At 37.5% G+C, this 26,683-nt stretch overlaps 2 protein-coding genes across 2 annotated transcripts; one reads left to right on the top strand and one right to left on the bottom strand.

Annotated features, from left to right (window-relative positions):
* Positions 1-1,236: 1,236 nt before the first annotated feature.
* LOC122650845 (reticulon-like protein B9) lies at positions 1,237-3,579 on the top strand. Its single transcript, XM_043844219.1, has 5 exons — positions 1,237-1,345; positions 1,632-1,812; positions 3,007-3,148; positions 3,231-3,300; positions 3,401-3,579. Exons 1-5 carry the CDS (start codon positions 1,237-1,239, stop codon positions 3,571-3,573), a joined length of 675 nt encoding a protein of 224 aa, XP_043700154.1. The 3' UTR covers positions 3,574-3,579.
* Positions 3,580-10,412: 6,833 nt separating this feature from the next.
* On the bottom strand, positions 10,413-25,924 carry LOC122651928. The gene is made up of 12 exons (XM_043845506.1): positions 25,769-25,924; positions 25,560-25,658; positions 25,213-25,297; positions 24,187-24,256; positions 20,348-20,408; positions 20,209-20,262; positions 18,775-18,928; positions 18,519-18,615; positions 13,974-14,083; positions 11,633-11,739; positions 10,629-10,739; positions 10,413-10,536 (listed from the first exon to the last, which is right to left on the bottom strand). The coding sequence occupies exons 1-12, from the start codon at positions 25,856-25,858 to the stop codon at positions 10,420-10,422; spliced, it is 1,155 nt and encodes a 384-aa protein (XP_043701441.1). The 5' UTR covers positions 25,859-25,924; the 3' UTR covers positions 10,413-10,419.
* Between the last annotated feature and the right edge of the window lie 759 nt (positions 25,925-26,683).

Genomic DNA, 26,683 nt, shown 5'->3' with positions numbered 1-26,683 from the left:
GGACAATTTGATTTTAGAGATTGCCTTTTCATTTTTCATTTCCTAGATAATTCAATCATCTAACTCTCTTGGACTTACAATGGTTCTTTGGTGTGCTTGCCACCTCTTTATACTTTATTTGGTATCATTGAAATCAGGTGGTATTCCGAATAGAAAAGCCCAATTCTATTGATTTCCTTTCCATAGAAATATCTCTCGCCTTTTTGTTTTTTTTTTTTTTCTTTTGGTAAAGTAGAAATATCTCTCGCTGGATATTGGATCTTAATTTTTATCCCCTCTCTTAACAGGTTATCCCCCTTTTACTAGGAGGTTAAAAATGCTAATGGAGGCTGATGTTCTTTGTGCCGCAACGCAGCCAGTGTCCAGACACATGGGCCTGCCATTCAGGGAGAGAGAAGGGTAGAATGATCATTTCGCCTACCCCATATGTCTGGGCACAGTCTATGCCCCCGGCACAAAAAACATTTGGCCTAATCTTAAGTTCTAAGTAAAAGATTAGGACGCCATTGACATGCCATGTGTTTCTCCTCTGGTCATAACTTTTGCTGGCAGTTTTGAGGTCTCAAACAAAATGACTGATTGGTATTGTATATAAGAACAAATATATTTTCTTGGAACTTGATTACGGTGTTGCACGAGATGAGATAGAGGCAGATGAAATTACCAAAAAAAAAATAGAGGCAGATGCCAGAAGGAAGGGATCAAGGCATGTCGACAAATGGGCTTTAGCCCAGTAGAGGGTTGGTCGGATTCAAATAGTTTAATTTGATATTACCGAAGGAGAAGGATGATGTGTGGTTTGGCCTTGGGAGTTTTTCAGGCTCTTTTTGGATATTTATTTCAGAAGTATTAATTTAGACAATTTTCTCTTTGAAGTGTTGAAATAATTCTATGGTAGGGCTTGTGGGTTTCTTTTGCAAAGGAAGGCAGCGATTTCATTTCATGTGAGGAAGACCCAAGAGAACCTTTCTCCTTTCTTTTTAAAACTGATTCACTTCCTTTTCCTTGCAACCAAATGAAACTAATGAGTGCACTCTGATTTTTGAAGAATTGGATGGATACACATTCTATTCTAGTGAGTGGCATGTGAACTAAAGCTTGAAAACCATTCCAAAGCCATTACTTTCTTCGTTATAATAACTTTCTTTGTTACCAACCATAGAATCAATCTTCTTATATAATCTTACCAAGCTAAGACTTGCAATCTATATTCTATAATCCAACTTAATTGCAAACATGCCGAGGTATCATGCCAATTCCCATGACGAACCCTCATACTCATCCACAACAATGAAAATCTTCGGTCGAGAACGACCGCTTCATGCTGTCTTCGGAGGAGGAACAGGTATTCTGTCAGTTTCAGATGACCACATAGTTGAACTCATGACCTCTTAATTGTGAAATGTTGGAGATCTGAGTCTCCTCCAGCCGTGGTGGGAGCTGGAAGATCCAGCCCAACAAAAAGGAAGGGTTTTTGATCATTTTCTAAGGAGGCCCGCCTGTAAAATGACTCAAACACCCTTATTTTTGCTGGGTTGGATCCCCCAACTCCCACCACGGCTGGAGGAGAACCGAATACTTGTTCCAATAAGGTTGTGATAGAACTTTTAAATGCATGGCTGATTTTGCAGTTGCGGATGTGTTGTTATGGAGGAACAAGAACTTATCAGCAGCAGTTCTTATTGGGTTCACAGTGTTGTGGTTTCTTTTTGAGATTGTGGAGTACCCCTTTCATACACTTCTCTGCCACATCTTCATCACTATGATGCTCATCCTCTTTATTTGGTCCAAAGCTGCCCCACTCTTTAATTGGTGACCTCTTCTTCCGACTTCATTTTATTAGATTCATCTATTTCGTTTGAGATACGGGAGTTCAATATTCAAAGATTTATATCATGGTACCGATCTGGAGTAGAACTCATCCTTAAAAGCTAGTCGTTAAGAAAATAGTACCTAAGTAGGGGTGTAAGTTTGGCCTTGTCAGCTTGAGCCTGTTCTGAGCCCGAATAAGGTTTGAGCTAGATTTTCAAACCCTGAGGGTGGGTTAGGGTTGAAATTTTCTTGTCTTGGGTTAGGGTCAGGCTGTGCCAGGGTTGAGGCCTCGGGCTAAGCCCAATCCGACCCTGTGTTAAGTTATGTTTTACAATTTATTGTTTACATTTTGCAATTTTTTTAGTATCTAATTATCTATTGATTTACCCAAAAAAAAAAACCTAATTTATCTATTGAACGAAAATATTTACGGTTTTAAGATCGGGCTAAGTTTTTTAACTCAAAGACAAGTTTAATAGTCAATTGAGTATGAAACAACCAATACCCAATCACATATGTCTCATTTTTTTAATGTATTAAGACGACTAGGGCAAGTCAGGGCCAACCAGGATCTAGCAAAAATCAGGATCAATTAGGGCCAACCCAGCCGAGCCCGATCTAATCAGGATCAATCAGGGCCAAGCTGGACTGGACTAAGCCCGACAGGATTGTGCCTGGGCTGAGATATCTCAGTCCAATCGAGGACTAGGTTGAGCTTGGGTTGAGCTAAGAGGACTCAGGGTTGGGCTAGGGCCCGGCCTAACCCAGCCCTGTTTCACCCCTATACCTTAGTCATTATAAGCCAAGGTTTCAAGAATCGGAATCGAATGAAACCGATTCTGATTCTAGTTGATCCGGCTCGTCTGATCTTTGTATGTAAACAAAGATTAGTGCATAAAAACATCGATTCTGGGACTGATCCAGATCCAGATTGTCTTTTAATCTGTGGAATCGTTGCAGGGTTTGGTCATTTGGGGGGGGGGGGGGGGAGGGCTTGTTAAATGATCCAAATACCCCTGATTTGGCTGGGCTGGATCCTCCAGCTCCCGCCACGGCTGGAGGAGAACCAAATTCCCCCCCCCCTCTTAAATGCTTTTGGGTATGGATGAGATGCAAGATCTCTATGTTTGATTTCAAAGTCCAAACTGTACTAATTCCTAATTAACATTCACACTTGTTGTCTTCACTCTTCAGGGACCCTCCAACTCTCCATAAAATCATCGTATCTGAATCGGCATTCCAGGAAGTAGCTAAAGCCTTCCACAAGAAGCTCAACAGATTCTTGTTCATCTTCTATGACATTGCCTGTGGGAAGGAATTGAGGCTCTTCATTCTGGTATCTCAATCTACTTCTTCATCTCCTTCTTTCTACTTCAATTTCAATCACAAAGTACTTCAATGAAGCAATTTCTTCCCAGGTAATTGCTTCCCTTTGGATACTATCAGTCATCGGAACCGATATATGTACTCTGAATCTTGTATATTTTGGTAAGAAAATATAGTCTTTCTTTGATGAATTTCTGCAATTTCAGTTCATGCCCAGTTGAGATCGACTTCATTCAGATCTGACTATATATATGTTGAGCAGGTTTCCTCTGTATTGTAACACTGCCAGCTCTGTATGAGCGCCATGAGTATGAATTGGATTACCTTGCAAGCAAGAGCAACCAGGACATCAAAAAATTATACAAGAAATTTGATTCCAATGTCCTTAACAAGATTCCAAGAGGTCCAGTGAAGGAGAAGAATAAATTCAAGTAAACTGGAGTTGTTTGTTTGTGAATCTACGCCCACTATGAATGATGTCTTTGTATGATTGATATTCAATGATCATAATTATCACATTACTCTTCCATATGATAAAAACAAATATTACTATTAGGTTAAGGCATTTTAGGGTTTGAAAAATCAAATTCAGATCAGTCAATTCGGAAAACCGATGTCGAATCGAGTGCTTAAGAGTGACACATAATGCACTTGGAATCAGGGTGACGTGAGGGTTTTCTTAAGGTTATCAAATGAGCTTGGATCAGGTCTCAAGGACGATACATGTCATCACATAGACATATAATGTGTTTTGGCTGTATGTATAATACAATATGATATTTTGTCCTTTTCATTAAAAAAAAATAAATAAAATCATACCGCACCAGGTTTTCCTAACTAAAAACCTAAACTCTTCACTTCCCCAGTTCCCCTACTTTCATTACTTTTAAGACCTAATTAGATTTCTTGGTTTTAATCAGTTGAAGAGATTCATGAATGCACATGTTCTTTTTGGTTTGATAGTAGAAGCGCCACTAAAATGTACTAAGTAGTCATGGTGAAGCACTAACTATCTAACATGAATGGAGTTGGCTGTGAATTATTGCTACTATTATATTACTACTCAAGTACAATCCTTCTTTACGCCTGAAGCACTTCCCCCCAACCCCCCTCCCAATAAAAATCTGGAGGTGGACATGAGATTGGTTTCTATTGATTCAGGGAAATTGGGAATAAAGATTTTCACATGTAACTGTGATTTTTTAGAGTTTTTGCTAAAAAAAGACTTTTAGATCTTGCTACGAAAGGTAAGTTTTATTAATTTTGTGTTATTTTACTAACTAAAAGTCTAAAAAGAGGAGTAAAATTAGCCAAAAATAAATATAAAAAGCATTTGTGATCGATTCCAAAATAGGTTACAAGAATCCTCACTAATCGGATCCGATTTTTGAAACCATGCGATCCATTAATTTGAAATTCATTTTAAAATGTATACCCGAAGTCAAACAGTGTTACAAAGTTATAGTCTCACATCGATTTATTTACATCCTTAGTGTCTTCATATACTTAAGGTTTTGAGTTAGATCCCTCAACACGTTATCAACACACAGGTTTCTTAGTATCTTCTCTAAGTTTTAAGTCCACATGTAGAGTCAAGTATGCAAAAATTACACACAAGGAAAAGTGTTATAAAATTGAAAGTTATAGAATTATAATCCTATATCGGTTTATTTAGATCATTGGTGCCATCATATACTTAAAGAGCTATCTTTACTTAATACCTTAAGATTTTAGATTGAAACACCCCCCCCCCCAAAAAAAAAAAATGGTCCCCACATCTCAACAACATGATCAAACTTAGTCCATCAGTTTTAGCTTGAGTTGATATTCTGCAATTCATATAAAACAATTAGAAAATACACATAAGGTTGGGCATGCCCACAAGTGACAGTCATCATTTGGAGTCATTCGAATGACTTTGGTTCTTTTCTACATGTACAGTTCATGTTGAAGTTTCTAGTTTCTGCGTCTAATAAAGAAATGGGAAAAAAATATATGCCGCCAGCGTGTATTTCTCTTTTATAGTCTCTCTACTTCCCCAACCCCCCCCCCCCCCTCTCTCTTTTCTCATTAAATATGTTAGCCATCTTTTTTAATTCTCATTTTTTGTGCAAACTACTCGTGAATTAATTTTATGAGCCCTCTAAGTGTAAAATTAGAATACAATATGGAGAAGATCCTCAGGAAAGAGAGAATTCCCACGGACCCTGGTAAGGGTAACTCAAAGCCTATTACAAAACAGAGTAAACAAAAAACATTTACAAAATTTTCTCATTAAATATATTGTTTTTTATTTTTATTTTTTATAGATAAATCAATTTATTGAAGAAACAGATAAAAGATATACACAAACTAAGGTAGCCTACCAAGACTTAGAATGAATTTTTCAAGCCTCAAAAGGATCTAAGACTAAAGATTATACCCAAGGCCTGAAGCCAAGCAAAACTCAGGAGACCCCAAAAGCACAACGAAACAAAAAAACAACAAAACCCCAATCATCACATTGGGACATTACTCCTCCCAACCCACATAGGATGCAACTTCCCATTTCTGAACTAAGAACATATTCCTGGGACATTCCTTACCCTTGGGGATATCCGCTCTACACCGGTCCTGCACGTCCGCTTTGATATCTCTAATAAGACAAGGCATAGTCTTCATTTTATTTTTAAAAAGACAGAAATTTCTCTCCTTCTAGATGTGCGCAACTGTTGCATAAAAAGTCAATTTAGCGATGCACCCAATCGAATCTCCTTTGAAAGTCTTGGTGATCACTTTGCTTTCATAAGAATACCAACGTTCTAGCTGGAGAGCAAAGGTTCAAAATATCTCTCCATAATTTTCTAATAAAGTAACACTCAAAAAATAAATAGTTTCTATTCTCTATTCTTGTCCAACAAGAAAATACAATACGGAACAACCATCATCTGACGTTCATTAAATATGTTGTTTCATTGTCGATTATTAGCTTTGCCTTTTAAGCACCCAATAGTACAATATAGACATGCACCATATAGATCTCCCACCCTAAAAGAAATATGTATAAGAGGCTCTTAGGGTTTATTTGAGACTTTTGAGTAGTCTTCCACCCCTCTTAAAATACCCTTCCCTCATCCCCTTCATTCCTTTGTGTTTTCTATCATTAGAAACTTCATCATGGTCAAAGCACTAATATATATTTAAGGGAGAAAGTTCTATGTCCGGGAGTGTGGTCTATGCCAGCACTCCCATGAGTCTCTCTCTCTCTTTTCCATTTGAAAAGACACTTCTACCCCTTGTTTTGAGGAGGAGAGAGATAGACACATGGGAATACTGGCATAGGCCACACTCTCAGACAGAAAACTACTTCCCTATATTTAAAATTAAGAGTTTCACACTCCACAAAGCTAATTACATTTTGGTTTGGTTTGGTTTGTATAGGTGATGAACTTTGTTTTGTTTTTGGACTCGTCTCCTTCACCAATACCCACACTACATTTAGAATATTGAAACAGAGCTTTTATGTCATTCCTATTCCTTTTTCAGTATCAGTGTATCGCTATGTGCCAAATAGAAGCTGGCATTAAGAGGGACTCCACATTGAATCTGTAAAATAAGACACTCAAACATACATAGAACTTTACAAGAAAACTTTTTTGGGGATAGGATTGGGCCAGGAAATGCCTCCCCAAGTCAACCCCTGACCCAATGACCTCTTCAATTGAGGGCTTTCTTGAAAATTTTAAGCGGATGTGAAAATCAAAGACTTTGATATAAATCACGGTATCGTATCAAAGCATATTAATAAAAAAAATGGCATATCCAATGCACGAGATTCCTACCATTATGAGATATTGGCGGATTCATATCGACTAAGAATCCATATTGGTCCAACAAATTCCGATACATATAGACCAATATGATATCGAGATTTAATTCCATGGACATGGATTCACTTTTTATATTTTAACAAAGTGCAGTGGGATATACCCAGCCGACTATCCACTAAAAAAGTGATAGGAGAGTTGACCAACCTTCGAATGTCAAACTTGAAAGCATTGCCCATCAATTCTACTGCAGCAAAAAAAAATCACAAATAATGTGTTTCTAGAAAATGAAAATCCAAGTGGAGTGAGCAAAGTTTTATATAAAGGGATCTGTCCGGGTGTGTGGCCTACACCAGCACTCTCTTGCATCAGTCTATCTCTCTCTTCTTCATATGAAAATACACTTCTTCCCCCCTTCTATTGAGAAGGAGAGAGAAAGAGAGATGCATGAGAATGTTGGTGTAAGCCACACTCCCAAACAAAAAATTACCTCAAAAAAAAAATTGATTAAAATGGTCTATGAATTAGAATAAATTTGGAATCAATCGATAAATTATGTCCAATTCTCAAAATACTTTTTTAATAAACCATGGATTTAGTTAGATATTTTGGCCTATTAAAAATATATTTAGAGATTCATTTTTTTTTTTCCTTCTTTTAGTCAGTAAAATTAAATTAAATTAAATTAAAGCGCTCAGGCAGGGATAAGGCGATCATTACACATCTCGTCGTGTCTAGGCAGTATGGTCCTACAGGGCAGTTCGGCAGTAGAGGATCCAAATTGCCCTTGGTAGTAGATTTAGAAAATTCTTGAATTAAAGGGAAAAAATTATTTGGAAACTTTTACTTTTTACTGGATTCCATTTTTAGGATTTTGGCCGATTCCCATCCATTCAAATCGGGAACGTGGAAGACGATCCCATGTCCGATTCCAGGTTAGAGAGACAGAGAGAGAGAGAGAGAGAGGATAAGAAGGCTTGTGGGGGCGGTTCTCTCCACAATTCACACCCATACACCAAACAAACGCTCTTTGAATCTGAGAAATAAGGAACACCAGAGAGAGAAAGAGAAAGAGAGGGTAGATGGTGAGGGAATTGAAAGATTTGGTAGCAGAGGATATAGGAAATGGTGGAGGGTCTGGTGTTATACTACTTTTATGGGGAGTTTTGGTGACCCTTTTAATCATCTCAGCCATTATCTTCTCTTGTGGAGAGGGAGCTTCTAAAGACAAAGACTCCGTCGATACTACTGTCTATGCTGGGGGATGCGCTGCCGGCTGTGGTGCAGCCTGTGGAGCTTGAATTCTCTCAAGTATGAATCTATCTATCCACCATAAATATACATATATACACATATGTCGTCTTCTGCTCTCTCTCTCTCTCTCTCTCTCTCTCTCTCTCTCTCTCTTAGAAGAAACTTAAGCTGAGGGAGACTGAAGCAACAGCAATCCCCCAATCCCCCAATCAACAACACTCCAATAACTAGAGTCTTCATTCACTTCACTCAAATTCTGTTTCTTTCCTTTCTCTTCTCCATGATGCAAGAAATGTTTTTTTGAGGAGTTTATTTGATTACCCAACTTATATATGAGTAAGTATGGAAGTCACAGAATTTTGTAGGAATGCAGTTCTTGTTGATTGGTTCTAAAAGGAATATCTATCTATCCATTTAATGAAAAGAGTTTTTTTTTTCTCCCTCTTATCTCAGCTCTCTCATTAAACTTTGTGTAGTTAGATTATTGTTAACTTCATTACTTAACAATCTCACCTCCTTCTTCCAACTAAGAAAACCATAGATTCTTAGAGTGGGTCTTGAAGGATGGTAGAACATGGTAGAACATGATCATAAAGAAGTTGAGCTTTGAAGCGATTTGATGTCAATTTTTCTTCTTTTTCGCCGAATTCCCACGAATTCTTCATGATCTTTTCTTTATCCTTTATGGTATAAACACTTCCCCAATGCAGATTCTGAGATATGGATTCTGCGGGAAAAACAAAAAAAACAGGGGAACAATGTGACAACACTGCATCGATAAGTTCTTTCATTTGTTAGTCTATGGAAGCATGAAGCACAGGGCATTTGCAATTATAGCAATAACTTTGTCAGTCTAACTTTGGATGGAATACCAAGTTCGGTTCTTGTCCCCATTTTTTAAACCCTCTTTTGAATAAAGGGTGAATCATGTTTGATCTTCATTTGTAGCCATTGTTCCCTCTCTTTAGTCACCTAATTAGCAGAAATTTCAATAAACTTGTCTCTGTACTCTGTAATACCATCCCTAACTTTATTGAGTCAAAGAAAAAGAATAAAAAAAATCATAGATTTTGAGAAATCTTAACTTATTCCCATTCAAATTCTAGGGTGTCATTCCAATCCAATTCTTACTGATTAGAATGGCTAGAATATGTGGAAACCAAGGTTTCAAGAATCAGGGTTCAGATTGGTGCAATTCGGATTCAGATCAGAATTGAATGGGGGAAGAAACACTAGATTCGTTAAAATTTCATATTTGAAGGCCAATTCTAGGATTTTTTTTTTTTTGGGATCGATTCCGCTCGTAATTCCACATTTTATAACCTTAGTGGAAATCAAACACTACCCCGTCCAAATGCCAAGCCTTTCATTTGCATATAATCCTACAAGGAAAATCTATAAAAAAACAAAAATGGAAAGCAATCAACAAGCTGCCATCTTTTATTGGTAACATACATGGCTAAAGGAGAAAAAAGAGTGTTGGTGGATGTCAATTCATATACAAAGAACCCAAGTCATTAAATAAGGAGAAAGATAAGAGACCCTTTGAGAGGGCATTTACACATCACTGACCCACTTTTTTCCCAAACAGAAAAAAAAAAATTTTACCCAACAGAGAAATGAAAATATTAAAGATGACTTTTTGATTCAGAAGCTTATGTTGGTAGTGCGGAAAATTTTTCTATTCATTTGGTGATGCAAATGCAACCACCATGGTGACGACCTGATACCCTTGGAGTGGAACGAGTGCTGTGGCTCACTAATCACTCTTCTCTTCTTCCATCACAAACCCTCTATAATAGGGGAGGCATCATCATGGGGAGGGAGGAGGGGGGTTATCATCACCAGAAAGATGGCAAACAAGTACCTGACCACGATCTGCAATGGTCAAAGTGGGATGGCAGCATTAGAGTATCTACACCATCCAAATTGCCCACCAAGATATTCACTCAAACCATTCACATTTCATTCCTCAATAACCATAACCATAAATCACGAGATCCCAACCAAAGTCCGTTATCTACTAACTGTAACAGCAAATAAAGGAGGGGGAATGTGATTTTTGCATTCATTCACATACTCTTGGGGGGCGGGGGAGGGGGGGGGGGACAATTTATTGTATTACATCAGTGAATAAATCACGACGCCCATGATCCAGAAGAACGCACAGCGTTGGAGTGCTTGGGGTTTGACGAATAAACTCTGAAATGAATAATGAAGTCTACATTCCTAGGTGCTTCCTTATTTCTGTGGACGAAATATCCATGCGGAACTTCTCCTCTGGTATTGAAATAAACATCTCCCTCAACTCTTCTGGAATATCAATATCTTCAAGAACCTGGCAATGTCACAAGAAGCTTGATCATGTTCAAAAGAAAGTATGAAAGTGAAGATAGGGATCATATGAAGGATTTTGAAATGTAAGTGCACCTTGAAATCACCATCAATATTTCGACCACCAACAAGAAATGTGCATCCTATTCTTTTGCATCCAAGCAGAATGTCCAGCATCTTCCCACGGTCCTCACCATAATATTTTGGCTGCAAATGCATAGGAAATTTACTTCAAAAAAACCAAGACTGTCTGGCTACTTTCCACTCTGACAACATTCTCCTTTTTAAGTTACAAAGTTGCATTAAAATCAAGCATATGTGGGATTTCAAACCACAGATGTGTAATAAAAAAAAAAAAGTTTCTGAATGATCACAAAATTTCTACTTAATTGAGAATAGGAAAGTTGCATTAAATGATCATTGCAAGGTGTAATTCATTGGTGTAAACATGTGATCTCAAAACACCTCTTCATTCACCTAGATACCACTCTTAATTTTTTTTTTTAATGACTACAAGAACAAGTCTGCATTTTATTTACCCCTTAACCTAAGTAATGAGAGCCCCACAAGAGGACATAGGACGTGTTCGATCAATCTTCACATCCTCATCCATCACCAAGTGCTCGTCTAAGAGATGATTTGCAAAAAAAAAAAAAAAAAAAAGGGACAAAAGAATTTGTTCCCCTCCTTTCTTTCTTTCATATAAGGTTAAATGTCATCCTTGAGATGACAATATTTTAAAGATTCTACATCTCAAACTTCAATCTTCTTGTCAGAAAAATTAGTGCTCAGATACTAAAACATCCTGTCAGCAATTCACGTGAACTGGATATTCTAGCATTTCTTTTCAGTTCTCAGATAATGGTTTTCTTATGTTCCACAGGTACTTCAGACTTTTCATCAGTGACCTTGTTGCTTCAAGAGTTGCATCTATCCTCACAAGTCAAAACACTTTTTAGACATTTGACTCTTTCCTGAATGTATGGCATGCAGTTCTACAACACTCTTAACCAGTTCAAAACTGTAATCAGAATGCAAATGCATATCCAACACAATATTCTAATGCAAAGATAAATTTTAAGCAGATTGGGATTTCATACATTAACAAGCCTTGCTGCAGTGTCTGCACCAATTACAAATGCACTGCCTGGAAAAAGTTCTGCTTTCTTGTAGAAGTAAGGCTGATTGGAAACAATAACTGTCTTTCCTGCCATGGGACATTAAAAGGTCAGATAACAGTATATGCACAGACAAATTGGACAAGTGCAAAGGACACCTATATTTTATGTTCTAAAATAATGATCAAGGACGTGAGAGGAGAAATCTGTCAAATCACACTGGCAGTAGTATATATCATGTGTATGCATGTTTTTTCATAGTTGTAAAGTTTCGTGTGGATAGCAACCTTACTAATACAACAATTGAGGGAAATATGACACGGAAAACTGGAAACTTTAAAAACTGAAACACACCCAACTGTGGGCACTGACCCCTACACCCACACCACTCAGATGTCTAGGTAGATCCACAATGAGGTCAATTTTGTGAGAGAGAGAGAGAGAGAGAGAGAGTGTGTGTGTGTGTGTGTGCGTGTGTGAGAGAGAGAGAGAGAGAGAGAGAGGCCCAAATAAAATATGCAAAGACACTATAATAACTCAAGTGAACACACACATGCACATATAAAAATATTTTGATTTCTTTGATAACACCAATAGAATTAGTTACATGATATAAAATTAATTTTACAATATTTAAATTTTAAAAATAATATCAAATAAACCCAGTCACTGAATACTAATATCTAGAATTCATAAGTGATATCCATAATCATATCCATGTAAAACAGTCTGACAACCAGTGGCAACGCTCTTTAATAATCCAGCTCTTTCGCTGTGCAGGATTCATTTTATAAATGTTTGTCAACATATTCATATGGTGGTTTCTTAACTTTCTTCGTTTCCCTCTGAGATCCCTTTAGGTTGAAGTTGCTTTATTTTCTATTAAATACTGTTAGTCAGCTTCTTTGTACAATTTCATTCAAAACTGAAGGCCATCAATTGATCAATTTTATCTTCCATCAAATAGGAACCAGAAGAAAAAAAAAAAACCTCCAAGATCATAAGACTAATTTAAAAAGGGAGAGGGATCTATACACTAGCAGTGTGTAATAAAATTTTATATGCTAGCATCTTATTGATCGTCAGATCTCCCTCTATGCACCTCAGCTGTTCAACCCATCTACTGTTGCAATTCCGTTCTCCTCACCGCCAGTATTCTCTCTCTCTCTCCTCTCTTTCTTCCCGGTGCTCCCAACTTACGAATTCAGAAACTTAAGAGTGAAAGAGAGAGGGGTAAGAGCTGGGACAGATTTGCACACTGAAAGAGAGAGAGGAAGATTGACACTGATGACCAAGGGGAGGGGGTGGGGGTGGGGGAGAGAGAGAGGGCAAGGAGGGACATGCAGAGGCAGGGAAGGGGTGTTGCCAGAGAGGGGAGGGGTGGGGCAGGGAGGGAGATGCAGCGACAAGGGTAGGTTGCAGCGGGGAGAGAGAGAAAGAGAGAGAGAGGGTGTAGTGGAAGTTGAGAGAATGGGTTGCAACAATGGACAGGTTGAACGGTTGAGATGCAGAGATGGCGATCCTACAATCAATAAAGTGCTAGCTTGTAATTTTCCATTACACAGGGCTAGTGTGTACATCATTTTCCCTTTAAAAAATTACATGGTAGTTTTGAGTTCTTCACATGGTTAAACTTTAAATTAGACAATATTCAACAAGGATACATCACCCAGCAGTGAATTGCTAAGAATTTTATTGATTTATTACCTTCCAGCTAAAAGCCTAAAACGGAAAAGTGCATAAGAAGTTTCTTCCACCTTTTATTCTTTGAATTTCCCCATCCATTGCAGCCTAATCTTGGTCTAATATATCTGCTATTATCCTTAATAGTCAACTTTATGTAAGAAAAACATCTGAAACATCAAACTGTAAGCTAAATAATCTCAACAGGATCTCAATCAGTAGTTCCAGAAGTTGGTGTTCCCAATACTTACCTAAGTTTCGACCAAGATATCTCGGTTTCCCAATTTTTCAAGACGAAACCTATATGTACTACTGTATTGACCAGGTTTCGACAATATTTCAGAAATTTCAATAATTTCGACCAGTTTCGACTAAAAAATACCAAGTTTCGACCAATTTCAGCCTGCCCAGTTTCGGCATTTTCGATCAGTTTCAGTAGTTTCGACCAGTGTACGTAGTTTCGACCATTTTTTACCAGCCATGACATGCCAAGTATTACCCAAAAAGTACCAGGTTTGGACCGAAACCTGGGAAATCTTGTTTCCTGGATGGTCGAAACTGACCTTGAAACCGAGATTTAGAACCTTGATCACTACATAGGATCTGAACAACAAAAGAAATGAATAGAATTAGCCTCTACCAACTTTTCCAAATTGCTTAACACGATCTTTGATTTGAGATACTGTCAGTGGAGGCTTGTCTGCATTGACTGCTGAAATTTCAAAGCATGGATAGCCATCACCACAAATGCTACAAAAGAAAGCAGAGGTTGTCAGTACCATATATCTGTTTTCACTGAAGTTGGACAATAAAAATACGTATCAGTCATTTGTAAAATGTGTCTTCCCATTTCCAATGAACTTTTGTGTGGGTAGTAGGAAAACATTAAGAATTTGCACTTACGGCTGGTTGCTAATTTCGAAACAGTATAAATAAATTCACCATCCAACGTTTGGGCTAACTGTAACAGTATTGTTGTATGTGTGTGATGCGTATAAATTTTCTTGGCATCAAATAACAGCCAAAAGCTCAGGTGAATAATACAACTGCAGAATACAAGAACATGCCACAGTACCAACAATAACAAACAATTTAATTGTTCCCCATCAAAAGATCACCCACAAATCATGTTATCAGGAAAGGCCCAATGAACAAAACAACATTACACTCGATAATTCCTTTCTTGTATGGATCTTCATTCTTCTGTCCCTATTCTTTTGGTGATAATTTACCCGTTGAATAATGTAAACCAGAATACCATGGGGGTAATCTGGTTTTTTTTGGGTATTTTATTTTGTTATTTATGTACTGCCTAGCTATGTCGGAGCGTCGGCTATGGCAGGGGTATTATTGTCACACACATGGTACTAAATCTCGTTTCGTTTCGGTGTTTCGGTCTGACTGAAATTTCCGAGATACCGAAATTTCGTTGAAATATGGTATTTTTATGTGGGTGTAAAATGCCAAGAGGGGTTTCGTACCTATTTTCTGCTGCTTCTTCTAGTTTTTTTGCCCTACTTCTCATCATCATGCCGGACTCTGATGTTACCACGGCTACTTTTGACAGCGATGGTCAGACTAGGTGTGATTTTCTTCCATATGCTGCTGCAATCAAGCTTGATGGTACGAATTATTTAATTTGGGCCAGATCTCTATCCATAACCATGGCTAGTAGGAGACTCCCCGGCCATCTTACTGGCACCACCAAACAGCCTACTAAGGAAGGTGTTGCCCATACTAAATGGGCTGCCAACGATGCTATGGTAATGTCCTTTGTTCTGAATTCTATACACACTGACCTTTCTAGCCAGTATCTCCTCCTTAACACTGCTACTCAGATATTTTCTGCTGTCAAGGGAACCTATGGTCGGTCAGGAAGTGGTGCTCAGGTTTATGAGATCAGGAAGACGCTCCAAAACACTACTCAGAAGGAATTATCTGTCACTAAATACTATGCTGCCCTCAAGTGCTTATGGCAGCAATTGGATCATTATGCTCGTTTTCAGCCTACCACTACTGTCGACATTACTGCCTATCATTCTTATGTGGACCAGTTTCGGGTGTATGATTTTCTGGCTGGCCTTAATGATGACTATGATCCTATTCGGGTGCAAGTTCTTGGTCGGGTTCCTTTCCACACTTTAGAGGAGAGTCAGGAGACCTTTTCTTATGTTCACAGTGAAGAGACCCGACGGGCTGCTAAGATGGTTGCTCCTTTGTAGGTGGAAATCTTGTCACTTGGCGTAGCAAGAAGCAAAATGTAGTTGCTCATTCTAGTGCCGAAGCTGAGTTTCGAGCTATGGCACAGGGTTTCGAGCTATGGCACAGGGTATTTGTGAGTTACTCTGGCTCAAAGGTTTGCTACAGGATCTTGGTGTTCCTATTCGTCTTCCTATGATGTTGTACTGTGACAACAAGGTTGCGATCAGCATAGCACACAACCCAGTACAGCATGATCGTACCAAGTATGTTGAGGTGGATAGGCATTTCATCAAGGAAAAGTTAGAAAAAGGGCTGATTTGTGTTCCCTTTGCGACATCTGCTGATCAACTTGCTGATATCTTCACCAAGGGATTGTCTAGGAAATTATTTCACCCTAATCTAGTCAAGTTGGGCATGATAGACATCTTTGCTCCAACTTGAGGGGTAGTGTTGAATAATGTAAACCAGAATACCGTCCGTGGGGGTATTCTGGTCTTTTTTGGGTATTTTATTTTGTTATTTATATACTGCTTAGCTATGTCGGCTATGGCAGGGGTATTATTGTCACACAGTGTTATTTTTCATATTATAAATATAAGCCTTGGGCTGATCACATTGATCATCCAAGCAATTCCATATTTCGGGTTTTGTTAACATTACCTTATTTTAAGAAGGAAGAATGAAGAAGCTTTATGTGTATACTAAAAGCATCAGAATCCATAAGCAAAAAAGATATCACAAATGTGTGTCTACTAGGTGATAAGTCAACTAGTAACTAAGGTTTATCCCAACTACTGAGGAACAAATTGATCGACTGATCATAAAAATGATTATTTGGAAAAGCCTAAATTAGGATAATTGATTAACAACTTCTGAAGGAGTTGAAAAATGAGCGTATCAGCAAAGCTGGAGATCTTTGTTCCCATTAGCCAAAGGAATTGTACTAGATAGATATAAGAAGGAAACTCCAGTATTGCAGGCAAACTCTATCCAATCCAACAAGAAATCAGGTAATTTCTAGCCATATGACCTTCCAGAATTCAATTGCAGCATAAAATGTATCTTCCAATGTTGATATAACTTACTATGTGATAACCGATGCTTCATATCAGAACTAGAAACCATTAGCATGGTTATGATCAATGTCACATATGCTGCACAAGAATATTAGGTGGTGGAAAGCAGGTAAAGCAGAACACACAGCTTCAGTGTTAGAACTATGAAGTTGACAAAAATAGATTAATTGTAAAACACATGAACCTTAGGCGTGGTAGGAAGGATATTAGAAAACTCGGCGTTTCCATGAATTTTGGATGTTGACATGTTGCCTATAGGATCATATTTTCCTGGCTGGCAGCAAAATATTGTTGAGCATAGAAATAACCAAAGAATTCTCAAAAAGTTACTTAAAGATTATCACTGCAAAGTCTGAAAGGAACATAAGAATCGTCAAATCTTTATTGATCTATAAAAGAAAACGAAAAGGCCTAAAGAAGCTCAGAGAGAGAGAGAGAGAGAAGTTGGTAAACTTCAATCTGAATCATTTGCTTTACAAAAAAATTTACAATTTTATGTTCTGAAAGAGCTATTTATAGAATTCATTTAGCTAAAAAATCCACCAGTAAGGCATGGAAAAGCTTAAGAGAACACACTGGCACCCACCATGTAATAATACTTAAAATTCAAGAAAGTCTCAACAAAAGCTGTTACATCTTACTAGAGCCATCAATAACCTTTACATCCTTGATACTTTCAGTCACCTTGGAGAAGAAGAAACATCTCTTTTTGTTATTCCAAGAATCTACTTATGTAACTGACTAAAATCTGAAAGTTTAGAACATGATCAACACATGCATCATATATGTACAAAAACAAGGTTCAAAATTTCGGACGAAATAACCGAAATTTTGCAAAATATTTCTGTTTCGAAAAACTTCGAAACATAACAGAGGTCGACTCTGCAGGCAAATCAAATTTCAACCGAAAATTCAGTCATTTCAGCGAAATTTCTACTATTCATTTGGACACAATTTCGAGATTTCGCCCCCTCTCGCCTGAGTACTCCAAAACTAATACAAATCCTCCATTTTTTTGGCAAAGTCCATTTTTCTACTGAATCAAGACTTGGCGGTCAACTATAGAGCATCCACTTCAACATTTGGGTGGATTTAAAGCATCATTTGGCCAAATTTCCTTCAATTTCAAATTTTCCACCTCTAAGTCTGTTGTGAAGGACTTCGAGAGATTATTCAAGCAGAGGATGACATAGCCGCCATATGTCATAGGGTCCAAAGCCAAACTACCACTTTGGATTTTCTTTTTTCCAACCTAATGCTTCAACCACATGTAATCATGCTTAAATAGGCAATTCCTATTAATTGTATATGATGACACTTTTTGACATTACTGTACTACTAAATGATTTTCTTCATTCATAATACATATTGCAATTGCTATTATTAAATGCTGTATTTTCTAGTACTAAATTAGGTGTAGAATAGATATATAAAAAAAGAGGTTCAAATATGTCTAGAGATGCTTAATTAGGGTACATCAGTACAGTACCAACCTAGGTCAGAAGCATATAGCGTACAGTGCCAACCTAGGGTCCGAAGCCAAACTACGATTTTGGATGTTTTTTTACAATCTAAAGGTTTAAACATGTCTAGAGATGCTTAATTAGGATTTCTCTGAAGTTTCACGTCAAAATATGGCCATTTGACCACCGAAATGGTCAATCGAATTGTGCAGCTGAAATGTACCAGATTTTGGTTGAAATATAACCAAAATTTGAAGGTCAAAACTGAAGTCTCATACTATGTCCAAAACTACACTGGTTGTTGTTAACCACCTCTTTTCCATAAACCAAGAATTTAATCGTTTGACTGACCAGAATCTAAAATCTTATGATATGATCAACATATGCACCATAATGCATAAAAACTAGTCCAAAAAGAATTCTTTTAAATTGAGATCCTTTTACCTAGTAGCAACTTCCAAGAGTTTGAGGTGTCCATCATGCATTGGATTAAATGAACCAGATAGTATTATCTTTCTCTCGGAATTTGAACCATTTGTCTCTGCAAATTCAGTTATTTAAAAAATAAATAATAGATAAAACAACAACTCACCCTTATCCCAACTAAATGGGATCGGCTTAAAAATAAATAAAAGATAAAGCATGCAAATCATTTCATGTGTTTAACTTTTATTGCCAATAAAGAGCTCAACTTTACAACCTGAAAATGGATAAACTTTCATGCATATCTGTCCATCTAAAAGTTGCTGTAATTGTTGATCTTCATCAAAGAGTTTTTCAGATTCATCAGGAACTTCCGAATCATTCAATTCTGAAACGAATGATGCTGAAACTTTGCACGCATCTGCAAGTGCCTGTACCAGTGAAATGAGAGATGATAAAATATAAAACCAGCAAGATTAACTATCTGAAAAATAAATGAGGGTTACGACAATTGAGTCAAGCATGCTTCATTCAGCCACAGTAACAGTATAAAATCCCCATAATACCTCCATCATGGAAAGATCAAGTTTAAATTATGTTGTGCTATGACAATTTTGGGGAAGTTACAAAGAATCGTTTCTAGACAAACAACCTTTTAGTTCACAAATTAAACACCATAATCATTGAATTGTTCAGACTAAAGAATGCAGATCAAATTTTGAAGGGATACATAATTAACAATTTTAGGCCATCTATGGTTGAAAACCTGAAGAGTATAACCAATATTCAATCATACAAAACAAGAGTAAGTTCAATATATAAATACTTGAGAAGCACATGGGGCTTCTTCTTTAGACCTTCTACATGGTGTTTTAGTGAGTTCCAATCATTTGAAATTATCTTAAAGTGATCAGGACATCTCCATATTCCAACCTCCCCCCCCCCCAAAAAAAAAAAAGAAGGAAAAAAAGAGTACTGTAAAAGATGCTCTTTCTGAGATACTGTGCTCCTCAGGGACTGGAGAAGCATTCAGAAATAGCTTGGTGTGGGGATATAAGTAATCTTAGGACTGAGTTGGACATCAGAGATCAGACCGCTTGTTTGTGGTCCCAAATTGGCTCACTCTCTTGACATTTGGGAGTTTGTGGTAGGGGGTTTCAGCCACATAAGCATCGTCGATTGTCATTTCTAGTTTTGTGGATGCCCAGCTACTACTCTGGCAGTTGAGTTAGCCAAACAAGGTCTTACCAAATGATGTACACCAGGGGCCCCACGAATTAGAGGTTGGAATGCTATTCTTTCCACTTTCTCTTCTTTCTCCCGGGCTTTGCCAATACTTCATTCTTATTTCTTTTCTCTTTATCTCTACCATTTCCTCAATCAATAATCTTTGCTTCATCCCAAATGAATAACTTTTTTTATTGTATCTTTTGACAATTGGATATGAGAGAGTGAAATTTTCCCTCGTCAAACCTACCTAATGGGTACAGACATTTCACCTTCAAGAGGGCTAAAGATTGTTTACAAGGGCGAAGAGCAAGGCTGACGATCACCTGGCATATACTAGAGTTGATGGAAGCATTTTCCAAAGAACAGTATAATTTGGCTCTAGCTTATAAAATTTTTGAAAGAAATAGAATCAACATAATTTATGGTTCAAGTTTATTGCACACCTTTCCACCAAAAAAACAAAAAAAAAATCATTGCGCACCTTGATTAAAAGATGACTTGAAACCTTGTCTTCTTGTTCACGGGTTCGCAAACCCTATATATTGAAAGCTGAGCATCTAAGTACCTCAATATCCTAAAGAATAACTTAAAATCAAAGAAGCCAGACAGCAGCAGTCTACCTTTGACAAGGTAACTTTAGACACCCAATGTCGATCACATGTTCTTGTTGATAGGTAAAACCTATATGGAGCCAACCAACAAAAAGTGAAGTCCATAAATGGTAAAAGTTCATGTTTATGGTAAAGTTCATGTAACGAAATCACAAACTATTCAAGAGCAAAAAATAAACAAACAAATAAAAGGAACCAAAACACAACCAAAGCAAGGGGAATGCACATAATAATAGGAAATGACAATTCATAATACTGGTCGAAAGAATAACCAGCACAACCACTTGAATCCAACACCAATAGTAAGTGTTATACTTAAATCCATAAAATAGCATTTATTAGTTTGCGAAAAGCATATGAATAAAATTTATTTTTTGCACAAATAAAGGCAAGCAGTGGTAGATATGTTTGTTAACTATAGTTGCAATAGTAGATACATTTGTTTATGTGCACCAATAACGTAATACATTCTTATGATTGTTTTATACAAAAATGTTTCTGTCGAGATGGATAAACTTAAATATATGTAATATGTATTTGTGGGTTGTTCTTCGTGCAAATGCATTAATCATTCAGTAAAAATACTCCTCAAGTTGATTGAGAATAAGTTTTCACAGGAATTAAGAGCACATGCTAGTCATTGCTCAAAAGGGCAAAGAAAAGAGCAAGCTGTTATCAACTGTTCTTAACTTTATCCACCTATGAGATACCATGCTTTAATTTGAAGCATGACATTCAATTACACCTCACTTGTACAAGATTAAAAATTCTGACTAAAACTAAAGCGGACTCTACTTGTCAATATTAATCCTAATCATGTCACATGGAACATCAGTATGAATCCAATAATCAGTGGACCAGATGCCCTTAAACGAATGGATGACTACTTAAGAGTTTTTATAGAATGAGATGAAAAATAAGTCCTTTTTTACCCTTTTTCTAAAAGAATGATGCAGGCCACACCCGCACCCATGTGGCCGACCCTAACCAGCTCTCTACTCAAATGGATCATAGCCATACTCTTAGAAGATACAAAAGACTTCAAGCAAAAATGGCCCAAGTCCATCTTAAGTCTCATGCAAGAAGAGCCCATGAAAGTGGGGCCCATGCCATTAATCAACAATTTTGTAGTCAACAATTTTGGGTCAATTTCACGATGACACCTGTACTAACTCTGAAGGAATTAGATCATGAGCCTTATATGGATGGAAAGATCTAGAAGTCTACTTTCCAAGAAAAAAAACAGTGCATGAGTTTCTATTTTCTACAAGGATTTATGGCCGTTTTGGTAACGTGTGTCAGGGCTGACTGTGTATACTGGATTTCATCTTATAAGAAATCTCTCTAGCATAGTTGTCAAGGCGTCGCCTAGGTTGCCTAGGCAGGCGCCTTGGGAGCCTTACTCACCTAATTGGTATCGCCTTGAATTTGGACCCTCTCCACCGCCTTGGGTCGCCGAGACGCTGTGACAACTATGCTCTCTAGATCTCTTCTTCTTCCTTAATGCTTGGTGATGTAGCAACACTTCTTTTACTGATCTCTTGGTTCATTCTCTTCACATGCACTTTCCAAGAGTTTTCTTGAAGACTACAAAGTGAAGCCCCCCTTATGTGCAGCCTCCTATGTTAGTGTTTTCTTCTATACAATATTAGGGTTTTTCTGTTCTTCTTTTGATATCAACCATTGACCCTCATTTGAATCAAGGGCTAAGATATTGCAGTAACTATTAGGATTTCTTGTATTTGCCTATAAAAGGCTTCACTATTGTCATTGGTAACAAATTGAGTTTTGAATGAAAATTGCTTTGAGAATTTTGTTAGAATCATGATGAGTTCTCCCTTTTGAACCTAGAAGAGTTCAACCAAGAAACCTTGAAGAAATCTCTCCTTCCTGGAAAAGTAGGAGTTTTATTCTTCACCTACATCCTAGAAGAGTTGGAGGCCACCATTATAGTTTATTTGCATCCTAGAAGAGACTCTACCCTTCATCCAAGTCACCTTTTCTTTTATCCTTGCAACTATCGTCACTGATTAGCACAATTTTGGATATTCTCCATTGAGAATCTGTAGAAACTTTCATGATAACAGTTGTAGCTACGTAAGTCCTTGTCCATTAGGATTTGGAATCAGGTCATTAAGACCTATATTGAGAAAGTTATCCTCATTTTACTGAGGGTGCGCGTTTCTGAACATTTCTGTCCAAATTGTGCTTTATTTGTTGCTTGTTCTATCACTCTCCCGATCCGACTTTAAACAATCCCGTAAGAGTGAATGCATCAAAGAGAACTCATAGTCGCATAGGTGCATATACAACCAAACAATGAAGAGTTGAATACTCCTTGAGAAGAAATGTCATTAACTATTTTGTGTCATCAAGTCGCCACAATGAGCATCATGATGTAAGCCAATGAGTTAAATACAAACCAGGTTACATATATGCTTACAACTAGCGATAAAAAGGTTTAAAACAAGAAATAATAGAGTAAATTACTTGGACACCCCCTGTACTAAAGCCATTTTGCTTAGACTCCCCAAAGTTTGAAACAATTGCTTGAACACCCCCTGCACTTTACCATGTCTTTCAAGTAGCCCTGTCCATTAGTGAATCACCGTTTGCTTGGGTTAAATATTTTTTAAATACCTAAACTACCCTTTAGGTGTAGTGAAGTGACATATTTACCCCCCCTTCTTCTTCTTCTTCCTACAACCAAACAAAAAAAAAAACCCGGCAGCCATGGCTGCTGTTTCAAAAACTATTAAGGGTTTGAAAGTTCTACACGATTACTTGTCTTGCTCTCTCTCTCTTACACTCTACCTCTGTCTCTGTTCTTTGCTGAATCGGAGCTTTGATTCTAGTTTCCCAGCGACATTTGCAGAGGGAATATCTAAGTACCTTTCACATTGATGGGAGTCTTTGGCTCTTACTTCTACTTCTCCTCATTTCATCTTCGTATTGACATGTGTTTTATCGGATTGAAATCCAGAACTTTTAGTTCTCTTCCTTAATTTTCTGAGGAAGTGGATCCCATCATTACATTATTAGTTCATCACCAACCCATATATGAAGGGGAAAGTGAAAGCTTAACACGTACACTTAAAGTATCAGATTCAAAAGAACCCTTCACACTAATACCACTCACAAATCAGCTTGGTTGTTTGGATCTATGTGGCTGTGTGAGGATTACAATAAAAACAAGGTTTAGTGTCGCCAAAATTAGATATTTCATTTGGCAAAAATCCAAATACTCTTGTCAATGCTGGCCCAGATCCAGGATCGGACAAGAAAGAGGAAATACAGTACATGAACATGGGCATCCTTTCCTACCGGTCCTCTTCTGATTACAGTTCCTCTTGTAGGTGAATAAGTTTGATTCCAGTTACCATTAAGGGTTTGAATCTTAATCAATTTTCAGATTCAAACCCTTAATCGATTTTCAGATTCACACCCTTAATTTGAAAATCGATTAAGGGTTTTGGGTTATTTTGATTTGAAATTTGTTTAAGAAAAGCAAAATTTTCTGAAATTGATTAGGGTTTGAAATCAGTAGGAGGTAGGGGCGGTGGGGTTGCATGAGGAAGAAGAAGAAGAAGAAGGAGAAGGGGGGTAAATTTTTCAATTTCGTTGTTTTCTATTGAATAGGTGATAAGGGTAAAATGGACATTTCCAATTAAACACTAACAGCAGACTAACACCGTCAGGTTTCGGGGGGTGTCAAGTAATTGTTTCAAATGTTGGTAATCGTAAGCAAAATGGCCATAGTACAGGGGGTGTCCAAGTAATTTTCTCGAAATAATATAAAAATTATGTTAGTGACAAGAGGAAAGAAAAGATAGCAATAATAATGATACCTGTGATCACCAAGTTTTGGATGTGAGCTAGCCAAAGATCCAGTGAAACCCACACCTACAACCGGATGGCCTATTAAAAAGACAAATAGAGGTCATATTAGAATTGAAACATCACACATAGTTTATGAAAGCATAAACATGCTATCAGGCACGCACTAGGATATCCAAGTACTGGCACGTGTTTAACATTAGTCTAGATAAAACACAATACTGACATTACCAAGCTCCAGCCAGCAAAATCGTAATCATTTAATTATTCAAGTTTTAGAAGAAAATCTTCAACTGTCCATTAATATTTCATGTTTGCTCTCTTTTAGCCATTCTATAATGCATAGCTAGAATACGTGGAAGTTCTCTGACATTTCTCTACTATTTCAATGGAGCATGATTGTTCCAGCTTTCGGAGCAGTCCAAATTCATGAAACGACCAAGTGTAACACGAGGCTGGTCAGCATATCACACATTACAAGAATACAAGTAAGGAACACATGAAATGACCAAGTGTATCACTGATATGCTTTACATTCCATTTAACACTACTGAACAGACAATGAGCAATAGTTTCACTACTCCATACAACCTAGCGATAGCCCCATTACTCCATAACAAACCATACTGTAATATAAATAAAATAACATAAAATCAATTCTACGTCTTACTTCCTAAACAACAGAGCATTGCAAATAAAAGCAGCAGAATGGAGGCCACAAATAGAGCTCAGGGTTTGCATAAAGAACTCTAAGATTATGTTGCTACAATGACAAATGGAAGTTCATAGAAAATCTTATATGGGAAAAACAGTCTTGACCAACTCCTAGAAACCTATCACTCCTCTATCATAATTGAAGGATTGATAAATAAGAGGATTATTGTGCAGAAATTTTTACCCAGAATACAATATGCAAAAAACTCCTGAAAAAAGAAAATATATCAATGCAAGAACACGCATGTTTCGATTATCATTTTAAATGAGAACATCACAACCATTCTAAAGACTGGATTCCTTCAAGTAAGCAATAAGTGAACCTGGTCTAGAGAGCTTCAGCGCACGATTATAAGCCAACAATGCCATTTCCTCAACAGTTTGTTGGCTAGTGAAATGGCTGGGAATCTGCGAACAACTTCGAATTCAGAGAAACACATAAAACTTCATTGCCGCATTTAATCATACAAAAAAGTTAGTAAGCAAAACAAAATTTGGTAATCGAGTGAAGAATTATTCTAAGGTCAAAATCTCTGATAAACCGATCATCGAATCAACCCACATAAGGAAATGAATTTAAAAACCATCCAAGTATTTGTCAATTGACAGGGTATTTAAATCCCCACAGTTAAAATGGTAATTCAGAAAAGGAGTACGGTGAGGGGAATACCTTGCCGAGCAACTGGGTCATGGACATCTTGGAGTACGGAACCACAGTTTCAAGGATTGTATTAGACGCACCAGTGACAGACATCAACCACCCAAGTGCCTGTTTTTAGGTTTCATCGTTTTTGGATTAATGCAATTAACCACATCCTGAATGAATAATTAACATAGAATCACAGTCAACCAATAAGTAAAAAATGAATATGAAAAAACCTGAGAAGCTCCGCCAGAGAGATAGAGGACAGCCTGAGTGGGGCTCGAGTGCACGGCTTCAATCAGTGGACGAATCAAAGCGTCAGGCATGTCTTCTGTATGATCTCTCCCTTCCTCTTCTCTTCTGTCTGTGTCTCACTCTCTCACTCTCCCCTCACTCTCTCACTCTCTCAAGTCTCACCCGCCAAATAGCTAAATTTTTAAGCTTTGGCCAGTCATAGATCATACGCTAATCCCCCGAATCCCATTCTCCACGGTCATGACTCATGACTCATGACCCATGTCGGTGTTGATACCTTTGAGTCTTTGACACGTTCTCCTCACTCTTTTTTTTTTTTTTTGGGAAATTATCAGCGCCACGTATCTCTATATTTTAATGCACATCAACTACCTACCTCTACCATATTATCAGCGTCACCCCTTGTTTTACCAAACTAATTCCACAGAGACCCTTTACCGTTAGTTAAGAGTTGTTAAGTGATGATATCAGCTATATAATATTTTTTTTAAACAATTCTGCCCTTCTTAGTGGGTGAAGAAAGAGTTGTTAAGTGATGATATCAGCTATATAATATTTTTTTTAAACAATTCTGCCCTTCTTAGTGGGTGAAGTACCTAATCTACCCTTTAAATTAAAACACCCACAAAACCTTCTTCTTCCTCACACTCAACCGACAACATTGGAGAACATCCACTACAACCTACCGTCTTCATCTCTACCCTCTTTCAGTTTTCCAATTTTCATACTAACTCTCTTATTCCATCATCACTAAACCATTCCACCTCTACCTTCTGCCCTTTCAAAAGAAAACCTAACCTAGTCTTCCCACCATCTTCACCTTCTAATCCACTGACCAAACGTCTTCTTTCTCTATTTTTCTCCCAGCCAAAAACTCATTTTTCTCATCTTCCACT

Source organism: Telopea speciosissima, chromosome 2, assembly GCF_018873765.1.
Source record: "Telopea speciosissima isolate NSW1024214 ecotype Mountain lineage chromosome 2, Tspe_v1, whole genome shotgun sequence".
NCBI classification, from domain to species: Eukaryota; Viridiplantae; Streptophyta; class Magnoliopsida; order Proteales; family Proteaceae; genus Telopea; species Telopea speciosissima.
Note: the sequence above shows the minus strand (reverse complement) of the source record. Positions and strands in the feature narration are given on the sequence as shown.

Coding starts and splice junctions, on each gene's coding strand:
- LOC122650845 (XM_043844219.1), top strand. CDS start 1,237: ATGCCGAGGTATCATGCCAATTCCCATGACGAACCCTCATACTCATCC. Junction 3,149..3,230: donor AATTGAGGCTCTTCATTCTG/GTATCTCAATCT, acceptor ATTTCTTCCCAG/GTAATTGCTTCCCTTTGGAT. Junction 3,301..3,400: donor TCTGAATCTTGTATATTTTG/GTAAGAAAATAT, acceptor TATGTTGAGCAG/GTTTCCTCTGTATTGTAACA.
- LOC122651928 (XM_043845506.1), bottom strand. CDS start 25,858: ATGCCTGACGCTTTGATTCGTCCACTGATTGAAGCCGTGCACTCGAGC. Junction 14,084..18,518: donor CTCTTGGAAGTTGCTACTAG/GTAAAAGGATCT, acceptor TTTCTTTTGTAG/CATTTGTGGTGATGGCTATC. Junction 11,740..13,973: donor TAAGCAATTTGGAAAAGTTG/GTAGAGGCTAAT, acceptor GTCCCATGGCAG/GAAAGACAGTTATTGTTTCC.